Raw genomic sequence first — 12907 nt, forward strand, 5'->3', positions numbered from 1 at the left:
TTATTGAAGTATTAAAGACAACGTTATCATAATTGCATTGAGGTGAAGTAGAGTTTTTGGACTGGTTATAATGCTGGTGACCTAGTATACCTTTTTCAGCTTGCTCTGGTCGTCTTTGTATGTGATCATGAGAGCTAGAGCCAAGTCTCCCTTCTCTCTCCTCGTGCCCTCACACAGCAGTGGGTGCTCTGCCTCACTGACTGTTGTCTTCATACCTACCAGAGACACAGGGAGAGAGACAGAGAGAGAGAGACAGGGACAGAGAGAGGTTGGAAAACAGCAGCAACAGTGGTGAGGGAGAAAGTGGTATGGAATATTACACACCGACAAATCAATGTTTATTAATTTGAAAAGGTAAAATCAGCAGTCTACCACATTGTGTAGGTGGGAGTGTAGGACTCTACCTAGTGCTGCTACAGCCGCCTCAAATCCCAGTTCCTCATCTCCCGGCATCTCGTTGTTACGGTTACGACTGGGTGGACGGGAGCCCGTGGGGGAGACCACTGTACAAACAAAATAGACACGAGGACAGGCGAGAGAGGGGCCAAAATATTAACTACTGGAAGTCAAACCTGGGTAATGATTTTATGCAAAGACACATTTAGATCTCAAAATCTCAGTTTGTGTTCCGTGTCCGAAAATGTGTGGTTTGGGAAAATTAAGCCAAATGCATTTCAGGGTTCAGGTGTGACACGAGAGAGAGACTCACCTGGGGTACACAGCACATCGAATATGAAGCTGGCCAGCATGAGGGGCAGGACGGGCCTGTAGTCACAAAAGTTGCCGTCCCGGAGCTGCTCGGCCCGGTCCCGGATGGACGTCATCTCCACCAGCCCCAGGGGGATCTTCTTCAGCAGAGCCACCACCTCCGACTCCTGATATGCCAGCTTCACCTGCCACACAGACGTGACACACGGGAGGTTCAGAAACAAACACACACTGCTCAGAAACACACATACAAACACAAGGTTCAAAAACACACACTCTTGAAAACCACAAACTAGACTGACCTCAAGGGCCTTGGTGGAGGCCGGGGGCCTCTGCAGCTCCAGGGAGAACATGCCCGTGCTGAAGGCCAGATTGTGCAGCTCCAGCCGCTCGCTCAGCACTGTCAGCAGAAAGGCTGCCTTGGACAGGGTGTTGGTGGCTACCTGGGTCTGCCTGCTGGTCGACACCTTGCTCTTCTTCCCCTGGAGTGGGGAGGGTAATGAGGACGGAGAATAGGAGAAGATGCATGAACGGTTCATGTATACTTTTGAAAACTACAATAAAAATACGGAAGAAGAGTAAAATAAAATACATATTAGGGATTGATGCAGGCTGAGAGGTGTTTAACAAGATACTGATATACCTTGGTCTGGGGTTGCTCCACCTTCAGGTCTGGGGGGTTGGCCAGCAGGTCCCCAGCCAGCTCCACAGCCAGCCTGCATGCCTCATTACTGTAGCCGTGGGCATAGAGGGCCTCTGCACACGCAAACAGCACCTGGGAGGGACACCATCACAGCAGAGGCAGAGTTCATAGTCTGCTTGTCATAAATGGTAGTGGTTTGGTTTTATGATATGGCATTGTACTTTTTCTGGTTTGTTCTTAGTGGATTATGTGTTCTTATTGTCTAGTGTTGACTGTTTTACATGTTTTTTTTTATACTTCTGCATCTGTTTATACATGTGGTCCTTTGTATATCTGCTGCTGTCAATGAATTTCCTCTGGGGGATTAATTAAGTACTATTGTACTCTCTCTACTCTAAGCATCCAGTTCATTTCAAATAGGTAAGTGATGATACTCTGAGTATGTAGCTGGGACTTTCCCTCTCCTCACCTCCATCTGCCCCTCCTGCTCCAGAGGCTTGATGCCAGCAAAGATGTCTGGTTCCTCCTCGTGATTGTTCTCTGGGGCCCCTCTCTCCGCCCCCTCCTCAGCTGCGCTCAGGTAATAGGCCTGGTAGTCATCCTCTCCTACAGGGTCTCCCCCTGCTGCCCCTGCTGCCTCCGGGGCCTGATTTGCCTGGGCGTCCACCACGGGTCCTGCTCCAGGGGTAGCTTCTCTTCGGCCAGCACGCGGCGGCTTGCCAGTGCTTGTTGCCACGGTAACAGTGGCCGTCGAGGCAGAGGGTGGAGCGTCGCTGACAAGGGGCGCATCCTCGCCTCCATTCTCCTCCAGCTCCACCACCTCCTCCACAGTGACGGCCGCCTCCACAGCAACAGCGGTGGTGTCTTTTGGGGGATAGCAGGGCGGGGGTTCGGAGGTGGCAGCCAGGGTGACCCTATTCCCCTCAAAGGGTCGCTCCTTGGGCGCATTGATAACTCCACCGCCGCTGTACTTGCGTGGCTCCCTGAGCAGCGGGCTGGGCGACGGCAGCATTTCGGGCAGCGGGGGTGTGAAGTCAAAGGTGTTGCTGGCCTCCGCTCCCAGCGCCAGACTGGAGCCATCATCCAGATTCAACTCGGCCAGGTCGGGCTCCAGAGAGCTGTCCTCGCTGCTGGTGCGGCGCTTGGCGCTGGCGTGCTTCCCCCCCGGTCCTCCGGAGACGCCACAGGACGCCTTGGTGCCCTGAACCAGCTTGGTCTTGCCCCCGGTGGAGGAGGAGCCTCCAGCCTTGTACATGTTCTTACTGCCTTCCTCCAGAGACAGGGCTACGCTGCCCCCTAGGCGGACCAGCACCGCGCCACCACCTCCACCCGCCAACAGCCCCTTTCTCTTGCTCACAATGGTCTCCTTAGGCCTGACTGCCACTTCCTGCTGAGGAGAGTGGCCACTTACTCTGCACTTGTAGTCTCCCCCTCCCCCCTCGGAAGTCCCGGGTCGACCTCCACCTCCTCCAGGCTCGTGGGTGTCCCCAGCCAAACCGGCCTTGGCCCCCCTCTGCTGCAGCACCGCCCGGGCCCAACAGAAGGAGGCGCTTTTCTTGTCAGCGCTGCAGTAGGTGATGCCGGGCAGTGGGTAGGCCACCTCCCAGTTGAAGTAGCAGGACTCCACAGCAGGCTTGAAGCCCTGGAAGAGCTTGTCGAGGGACTTGCGGTGCTGACCACGCTTCACAATCTCGATCACCTTCAAGTGCCACTGCTTGAGCTGAACGGCCAGCTCCAATCGCCTGCAGGACAGGACAGACACACTCACTGGTTACGCTGCTCTGCCAAGATAGCACAGTCCACTGAGCAGAGACTAAGACACAATCGCATGCACGCATGATAATGACCACTGTAACTGAAACAAAATTACACACAAACAATATGGCTATTCAGAGAACTGTCGCTGTGACTGAACACACAAAAAAAACAGGTTTCGAAAACTAAATTCGACAGTCACTCCACATTTTCCTTTGTGTCTTTCTATCTCAGCTCTCAACCAAGTGCTCATGTAAACAGTCAGTGTCAAGAGAGCATCAAACTAATAGACAACCAACAGCAACAATAAGATGTCACAATGAGTCAGACTGGCTCTTAGACACTCAATGTCCAAAAAAGTCCAAAGTGTCCACAAAAATAAAATAAAATAAATAAAATGTGGGCCTGAGATTGGTGTGAAAAAGGAGGGCAAATGACAAGGAATGTTGTGTAGTCTGCAGCAGACACACTCTTGTGAACATGGAACAACAACAATAGAGTGACAGAAAGGTGCTGTTATGGTCTTGAGTTTTTCCTGACCGCATAACCTAAAACGGTTCTGGAGAGCCACAGAGGGTCCAGGTGTGTGTTTCAGCCTAGCGCCATCACAACTGATCTTAAAGATGAGGTGAATCAGGTTCGTCACTGTTGAGCTGGAACAAAATGCAATAGTGCTGCGATGTGATGATGGCCCTCACCTCTGGGGGCTCACGGTGGGGTCCAGCACAGCTAGCCTCCACAGGACCACCATCTCGTCACACATGCTGGCACAGGCATGGGCTGCCACCTCTGACTGTCCGTTACTGCGCCCTGTGTGCCCGCTGGCACTGCTGTGAGACGCTGACGTACGCACGCTGTACCACCAGCCGATGATCTGACGAGATGAGAGGAGAAGATATCATTGTGTGTGTGTGTGTGTGTGTACGTACATACAATTTCTGCCTGTGTCTGTGTCTCTGTACCTGTTCGTAAGTGAGACACTGCTCAGTGAGAATCTCCAGCAGGGGTGCTGCATTGCTGTCCCTCCTCTTGAACATCTCCCTGACGATGGACAGAAGGTTCCAGATGCCCTCAGGCTCCCGCCCCCTCAGAGGTCTCAGAAGACACGCCCACTCAGCGGCAGCCGGGGGCTCCGTGGAAGACAGGTACATGGAATTCACATCACTGAACAGGAGAAAAGGAGGCACAGCGCACTCACACAATCGTTTACATCACAGGGAGAGACAGCTCCGGTACATTTCAGTCAGTGGCCTCAACCCTTCCTATACATTAGGCCTATGCTGGCTCACCTGAAGACCACAGGTGAGGGTCCACAGAACTTGTGCAGGGTCTTCTTGATGTTGTCACTGAGCGTGGACTCGTCCAGGTACCATGTGCTCTGGTCAGAGGCAGACGGGCCAGCAGTGGGGTCTGCACACAGGGGGGGGTTCAAGATCAGCAGAGCTAACGCACATCAGGAAGCTTTTTTTTGGCTAATGAAATTGGGCAATACACATCTATAATATCTATACCACAACAAAGTGCTATTTTTCTAAATAAAATAAATACATCTTTATTATCTTTATTTTGAAGTACTCTAAAACACATGCATGAAAAAAAAACATGTGTTTATTAGAATATAGGTGGTCTGTGGACAGTTTAGGTTGTGGGGGACAACTCCCATCTCAAGATATTCTGAACCATAGATTTTAAAAAGTTACATCAAGTAGCCCATCATTTACAGCCACTACATTTGTGACAGCATGAGGGGAGCCATGTAGTCAACTTGGTGGGACTTTCGATGAACTGGGAAGGCATTAGCCAATTGGATCAACACATGATCTTCTTCAATTGTAGGTTGTAAATGGCTTTCAGGTGCATGGCTCCATCTGCTGGTGGTACGAATTGGAGCTGTGTTGACACCAAGCCAGCCAGCACTCCAGAGCACAGCAGGTGGCAGTAAATCACCAACATTGGATTAACTCCCACTCAAAACACAGATCTCCCCAATGTAATCACAGATTTATTTAGGGGGAGTGCTCCCCCTAGTGTTTATTTAACTTTATGGCCATGTTCAAATGTATCAAAATTAGGTGTGTATAAAATGGCAGGATGTCATACTAGATTTGCCTTTTCATGTAGTATGAATTGACTGCACACTATTCAGGAAGTCCTTTCCGATATTAGTCCCATAATTCAACGAAGCAGGTAAGGAAGGCGGGCAGTAGCGAAATTGAAGCATTACCGTGAACAAGGTTGAGCTACAGATGACAGTTTCTCAGTATGAATGAGGTGTAGTATGTTGAAATGTGTTGCTTAATGGATACACTTTACTAAACATTTGGCTCTTAATAGTATGTAGTTCGGTTAGTATGAGCTTTCTGACATTGCCTAGGTTCTGAACTCTTATGTGAGAAATACAAGGCTGCCATTCTGAACTCCATGTGAGAGTAGAGGCTGCCCCCTGCTGGAAGGAGACAGAATCCAGGTAGGAGCAGGGAGTACCTGGAGCGCCACACACTGTGTTGATGGCTGTCGACTGGGAAGACAGCAGCTCGTCCAGGAGCCGCTGGGCTGTGGGTAAGATCTGAAACAACCACACACATCATCATTGAACCTGTTACACACACTGTTTCCCCTTCAGAGTGCAGAGCCTTGTTTGTTGCATAGTTGTTTCTATGGCTACTTCTTAAATCCTCCCATTTGAACACGAGGCTCTGATTACAGCAAAGAAACACATTACACAAACCAACACCGGACTATTGACTGCAATACATCTGGAGACAATGCAGCTACTGTGTGTTATCTATCTCAATAGTGCAGGCTCAGACAGACAAAGAGAGCATTGAGGCTGGGCCAATTACAGGCTGACAGAGCTACCCGTGCAAACCTAGTAGCCAATGAGAGGTAATTTAAAAACACAACATTGTTCTCAGATCCAACCCAATGTTCCCTGACGACTACTAAAGGTCTGGCCTTTACGTAAATAGTAATGTCATCTAACAATTTAGGGAAAAGCTTGAGGACGTCTGACAGTGCTTAAATCTGCTGGTGCTAGTTTCTAATTAATGTGAATGGAGACAGTGATGTTGTGGGGGTTCCTGTGTCGTGTTACCTGCTGGGGAAGCTCACTAATTAGATACTGAGCAAACTTTTGCAGCTGGTCTCTCTGCAGCCGGGACAGGGACTCTGACACAGGGGCCCGCAGACACACTGCAGACGCCTGGGGACACACACAGACACCATATTATCACCTAGCTTTGACTGACACACACAATCACCTACCTCTGTTTCACACACACAGTTACCATATCACCTAGCTCTTTCACACCAATGACTGTAAATAGGAATGGGCACATTGAAGTCTGACATCACACGATTAATTTCTGCCAACGAAATGTGTACTCTCCATTTTGGTCAGGTCTGCCCACTGAACATGCTCAGTATTGCCTCTCGTCTAGAACAACGCAAGAACGCATGAGCAAACGCTGGCCTCTGGGCAGTTACGTGCAGGTCTCTGTCATTCTAGCATGCACATTGGGTTACAACGACAAGAATCACACAGGAATGCATAGGCTCTGCCGATCGAGCATGCGCACAGCACATCATTCAGCTGAGAAAACAATCCCGCTATACAAGTTGCTTTTCTTTAACCACGGCTAAATAATATTCATACAAATTATTTTTTTGTATCAATATTATTTAGCTTTGGTTAAAGAATTTGAAATCCTCAGTAGGCCAAATCATAATAATTATTTCAATTTCATTGTCCTTTAACTTTGCCATCAAATTATGCCCTTCGCAAATTCATAATTTATATCATAAGTCTAATTCTAACCCATCATTTTCAACATCAGTGTCTGTCATAATTAACTATTTATCATGCATCAATCATTAAAATCAATGAAATCATTACATTTTTATTGGGCTCCTATATTGTCATCTTGCATTCATGACCTTGCAGTATAGCTACAACTATTATTGAGAAAATGCAAAATAATAATGCTTGTACTGGCCTATACTGCACACAGTCATTTGGCCAGTAACTATGACTCCATTGCCATTGGAAATTGTGTTTTTGGGCAGAACTACAAGTGAAAACACAACGGTACCACAAGTGGCCACTAGGCGTGCCTGCTAGACAACCGATTGATCCACACAGATACCAAATTATCACCTAGCTCTGTTTCATGTTCACACAGTAAGTTTATCAGCGAGGAAAATATCAAATGAAAGTGAATCATGAACCGTAGTGGTGCAACATCACACATTACTGATCAACAATCATATCTTACTCAAGCGTCAGAGCCAGAACTCCTACACTATAGTGAACCACTTATCGCCTACGATTGTCTAGAATCCTTAGCTCTGTGATGCAGCCTGTGATGACGCCTTTGTTAAGAGTGTAGCATAGTCTTTGGCCAATACCTGCCACATCCCCTCCAGAGCTGGCTGAAGCCCCACTCTGGAGCAGAGAGAGAACCCCCTCATTTACAAAAAGGGGAAATCTGGCCCATGCATAATACATAATCCAGAGACCGCCAGGGTTTGATGAAGACTAATTGTCCCGATTGGCTCTCCAAAAGGTCATTAAAAGGAATAGGGTGTGTCCTCTGGGGGGGATAGGAGCAGCAGATACCACCACCACCGAAAATAAGAGAGAGGGAGAGAAAGAGAGAGCCTAGAGTGTTGAAGAAGGGGCACGGAAACACTTGTGACTCCTGGCCTGGGGTGGAGACAGAAACAGAGAGGAGAGGACGATGAGTATTGAGCATGAACTTACAGCTTGGTTTAAGAACAAGCACAGTTGGATAGGGAGGCCAGCATGTGTGCTCTAATACCCAGCTGAAGAACATTTCATGCTCTCTAATAGGATTATATCATAAGCAGATACACCCACTCAGTAGCATTTAGTCCACTTCTGCATATGAAGAGCTTCTGCCCAGCTCTGATCACATGTTAAAACGAGTCTACAATATTAGATTCTTATATACAAATAAAGGATTTGTAATGACAGTGACATTGATAACCGTTTGTTGGGGTCGTTTACATGGGGTGCCGCTTCCCACACAGTACATTTTAAAAGGGCATGGCTATATTCTGACAGTTTGAATGTGCTCAGACTCAGTCATAGTCGCAGTCATACTGGGAGTGTCAGAGCAACAGACCCTGTATTTGTATTGATATTGACTCAGCTAAAACCCAGTAGGCCTTCAATAGGTTTGACGACATGAAAACGATTTCAGCATTTATTTCATTTTCCAATATCCCTGAGACTTTTTAATGCAGGTTTGAAGTCAAGTGTTGCAATCGTCATATGCAAAATCTCCCATCTGTTGCATTTCGAACTCGTTTGGAAGCAAGTGCCATGCAAAGTATTTGAGGTCTGTTTTTGACAACTGTGTCATTACATGTTTTCTCCATCTTCTCCTTGAGAAACGACCAAATGGACATGTCCTAATGTGGCCCGCAGCTTAATGCATATTCTGCCACAGCTTCTGACAAGCTTCAATATCCACTTTCACAGAGAGGGCTGGCGAGAGATCTGGGCCAGCTGAGAGAGCTGTTCATTACTTCACTGGCTAATCCACCTCATTCAATACTATCATGGCTAATGAAGCTCCATGTGTGTCTGATAAAAGGTCCCAAGAAAGCTATGGAGGCCTGTGTGTTCCAGTGGGTGTGTGTGTGTGTGTGCGCCTCACAGCCACAGAACAGCTGACACAGCCTGAGAAACCCTACACAGCAGGGGCGGGATATGACCATCGGCGTTCTTTCCGTTGTATTCTCAGAGTTATCTGCTTCAGTGAGAGTGGGTAATCAGCTCTGATCATTATAACCAGCTTTTAGTGCCAGTACATGCAATGATCCCCAGCACATATTCAATAACACGATTGCAAACCCATAGAGTACATTTCAAGGACTTATGTGCACTCACACACACACACAAGGGTTGGGCTGGTGAAAGGTTTTACCGGTAGCATACGGTTTACAAGCTTATGCCGGTATAATTCTAGCCATATCGTTATTTTGCAGATACACCTACCAAGTGTAGGAGCCAACGTTTATTAAATGAATAAAATTACATATACAACGTGTGATCAGGGACACTGTGGAAGATTTTGATTCCTGCTAGAGAAAAAAGGTTCTGAAGCTAAGAAATGCACTCACTGACTGCACCTCTCAAAGCTAGCATGGTGGGATCAAATCACATGATGGGAGGGGAATCATTTTAAGTAATGGAACTGGCCCAGTAAGGCAACATTTTGGATTCAAACCAGGTGACAAAGGTAGGGACCTATAAAAGATATATAGATAACATGAACAGAATCACAATTCAGACACAAAAGCTGCAGAGCTGGCCTTGTGTGTAGCCTGTTAGCAAACTTTAGCAATCTAGATGCTTGTGACTCTTATATTTTGTTTTTACTTGCATAGCAGTCATTCAAGAATAGGTAACTTCAAAACGTAATTCAGCATTAACTGCAAAGAACATGACATAATACTACTTCAATTTCTTTTGTTAATTGAATAAGGCCACTAGATTCACCTTGTGCACATGCAGTAAAATACCGGTGGGAAACTGTCACTTGGTGCACTCAGAGCCTGGGTAGACAATCGTTTGACGATGCCACAGGTGGCACAAAGTTTTTGTTTTGATGAAGATATTAGTGGTGTAGCAGACATTTTGGCGGGAAGATATACCGATTTGAGCATTCTGATACTGGCACAAGCCTACACACATACAGACATGCACACACAGACAGAGACACACCCAGACAGAGAGACACACAGACAAGATACACACAGACACACACAGAGCGACACCCACAGAGACAGAGACACATCCAGACAGACAGACACAGAGAGACAGACACACCCAGACAGAGACAGACAGAGACACACCCACAGACAGAGACACGACACAGAGACAGACAGACACAACACAGAGACAGACAGACACGACAGACACAGACACACCCACACAAACAGAGACAGACACACAGACAGAGACACCAACAGAGACAGACACAGACAGACACACACACCCGGCAGAACCCATCTACACTGATATCAGGAGAACGCAGATGAAGTACTCCTCCCAAAGACATAATCAGAGCCTCACACACTCATAGTGGTGCCTCAGCAGCAAGCTCCAACACATCCTTGACACAAGGTTCAAACTAAGGCTAGGAGCAGCTACATCAAGCTTCTGTAAGTTCACGTGAACAAAATGACAGCATTGCGAATAAAATAAACAAATAAATAATAATAACGTTCAGATGAGCTATTTGCACACGAGAGATTATGTGACTCAGTGATGCCACCACAGGTCCCTGACGGGAGAAGGTCATTATCTCTAGTTTGGTATGTTTCTTTGGATACAAAGAGAACACCCAACTTCTGTCTGCTGTTTTGTTGTGAACTTAAAATAGAAGCACACAAAGCATGCCCTGTTACAAATGGGTCGAAAATGTGCACAAACTGAGTTTGACAGAAGCTCCTGAGTCCTGATGTGCTAATGGATTGTGTCAGGAGCAAAGTATGCTGCAGAAACAAACTTTTCACTTCTTGACTGAACTGAAATGGAATTGGCTCCAACCCTGGTCAGGGCTCCAAACATAGACACTCACGTTGTGGATCCTGAAGAGGCAGAGTGCCACCACATGGGCGCACCACTTGGCCCCAGCACCACAGGTGCAGCTGCAGGAGGTGATGCGGCAGCGGTCGAACATGACAGCCACGTTGTAGGCCCCCTTTGATTGGCCTGTCTGGGGCGACACCACAGTGGCACTGAGATGGAAGCCTACAAGAGAGACAGACAGCAAGAGTCAGAGAAAGGAAGAGCGTCAGAGCAAGAGGGAGAGCGAGGGGGAGAGCGACAGGGAGAGACAGTGTCAGAGAACAATATCCGCTGTGTAAGGTCCATCTGCCTGGCTGTGTGAAGACTGGAGCAGAATAAGAAATACAGTTTATTATGCCAAACTGGGGCAGGAAATATTAACAGGGCACGCTGACATTTTGATGAGGATCCAGCCACTGACCGACATTGTGGAGCTCTGTAAGGCCTCGGCTGCCAGACAGGAAATGAAAGGCAGTTTTATTTCCATACGCAGAGAGAGACGGGAGATATGAGGAGGGAGAGCAGGAGAGAGGCCAAAAAGCTTTTACCAGCTGGAGCCGGCACTGACTGAGAGGACATAGGGGAGATGAGAGAATGGCGGGGGGGGGAGGCGGACACAAGTCAGCCTAACTGTTCCAGATTCAACAGGACCCCCTTCAGAGAGCCAAGCCCTGTTCCTGCTCCAGTCCCTGCTGCTTCTACCTGGCAGTCAGCCGCCCCCCCCCCCCCCCCCCCCCCCACACACACACACACTATTTCCCTCTCACTACCACTTACACTGGGAGAGAGACACAGGGTTTCCATTACCTCACAATGAACTCTAATACCTTGAACTTAATATCACACAGACCTGTGCTGTGCTTGCAGGGAGACACTGTATTAAACTCATTGGATAGGAGAGTGGTATGGTTCACAACTATGGTAAACATTACAATTAGACCATTTTAGGTGATTGACAAAGGCTGATGTACGCTCCTGTATTGTTTTTAATAAGTGTATAAAAAATAAATTACATCTAAGGTATAGATATCGGCTTTCACCGTACAGACACTTTTTCTATTACCATAAGCATTTATCACAGACCCATTGTTCTGTCATGCAAAAAATAAGAAAACAGGCATTTAACTGCAAAACTCTGATTCTAGCTGGCATGTGAGTAAGTTGAATGGATTAATAATCCAGGCATTAACTGTGCCCCAGTGTACTGGCTCATCCCGCTTTGGCCGTTGGTTGATCCTAGGTGCCCGTTGAAAAAAAGACCAATGTAATAGAAAACCGACTTTAAATTACTCCTGCAGAGTTCTGGCTTCATTCATTGACCCAGGAACTGTGTGGAGAAGGAGTCCAACAGCACCACAGTACAATTCCTTCATTATCAGGCTACACCAAGTTTTCTCCTCAAGTCTCTACATAGGTACAAAACACACTGGGGGTTTCTGCACACTCGACTTGAGTTTTGATTGGTCAAACCAAATCACAGATGAGTGGTGATTGATCCAACTTGTCAGTGTAGGGCTGCTGATTGGACAGGGCTCTATCCGCGTGTGTCTGCTGCAGCTGGTGACAAACGCTCCTTTAGTACCATTTAGGGCCGTTAAAGCGCCTGTAATCCCCACACATCCGGCCCCGGCTGCTCTAATCCAGTCATCTGGGATGAGCAACAAAAATGCAGCAGTGGCTCCAGGACCAGAGGGAGGTGAACCCAGGCTCTGGTGTGGGACTACAAGAATGATCAACTCATTTTGTTCTAAAAGCTAAATAAGCACATTTCTAATCAAAAAGAAAGGCTGGCTTGTGGTTAATGTGACTTTTAATTGATCATCGGCATGGATGGGGAAGAGTAGTCCGCAGTTGTGGTTCTAATGCACTGCGTAGCACGAGACTAGGAATTTGTGACCATTGTGAAATGTATGGAGGTTGATGTCCAGCCTTCAGTGCTGTCTATGAGGCAGTAGGTGATGTTTTGTAAGGTAAGGTCACCACTCACCTATCTGCAGAGGGTCCTTGACGGCCCTCATCCTGTAGAGCTGCTCCCCACGCTGGAACTCATCAGGGCTGCCATTGGCCAGACAGGAGTATAGCCTGACAGGGAGAGGATAACAGAGAGAGGGTCAGGTGAGAGAGGTGTGTGTGTGTGTGTGTGTGGGGGGGGGGGTCAGTTGAAGGAGTGAGAGAAAGAGAGTCAGAGAGAGAGGTCA

At 47.6% G+C, this 12907-nt stretch overlaps 1 protein-coding gene across 1 annotated transcript in view; it reads right to left on the reverse strand.

The window, feature by feature from the left end:
- Positions 1-12907, reverse strand: part of zswim8 (zinc finger, SWIM-type containing 8) — a 31063-nt gene that overhangs the window by 12036 nt on the left and 6120 nt on the right. The window contains exons 4-16 of the mRNA XM_083694419.1: positions 12697-12791; positions 10720-10892; positions 6201-6308; positions 5591-5672; positions 4396-4516; positions 4069-4270; positions 3805-3980; positions 1821-3093; positions 1352-1483; positions 1011-1190; positions 710-893; positions 405-503; positions 91-215 (exon numbers count right to left, since the gene is read on the reverse strand). Coding sequence (XP_083550545.1) covers positions 91-215; positions 405-503; positions 710-893; positions 1011-1190; positions 1352-1483; positions 1821-3093; positions 3805-3980; positions 4069-4270; positions 4396-4516; positions 5591-5672; positions 6201-6308; positions 10720-10892; positions 12697-12791 — 2950 coding nt within the window. The remainder of the gene's footprint in view (positions 1-90; positions 216-404; positions 504-709; positions 894-1010; positions 1191-1351; positions 1484-1820; positions 3094-3804; positions 3981-4068; positions 4271-4395; positions 4517-5590; positions 5673-6200; positions 6309-10719; positions 10893-12696; positions 12792-12907) is intronic.

Source organism: Argentina silus (genome assembly GCF_951799395.1).
Source record: "Argentina silus genome assembly, chromosome: X".
Taxonomy (NCBI): Eukaryota; Metazoa; Chordata; class Actinopteri; order Argentiniformes; family Argentinidae; genus Argentina; species Argentina silus.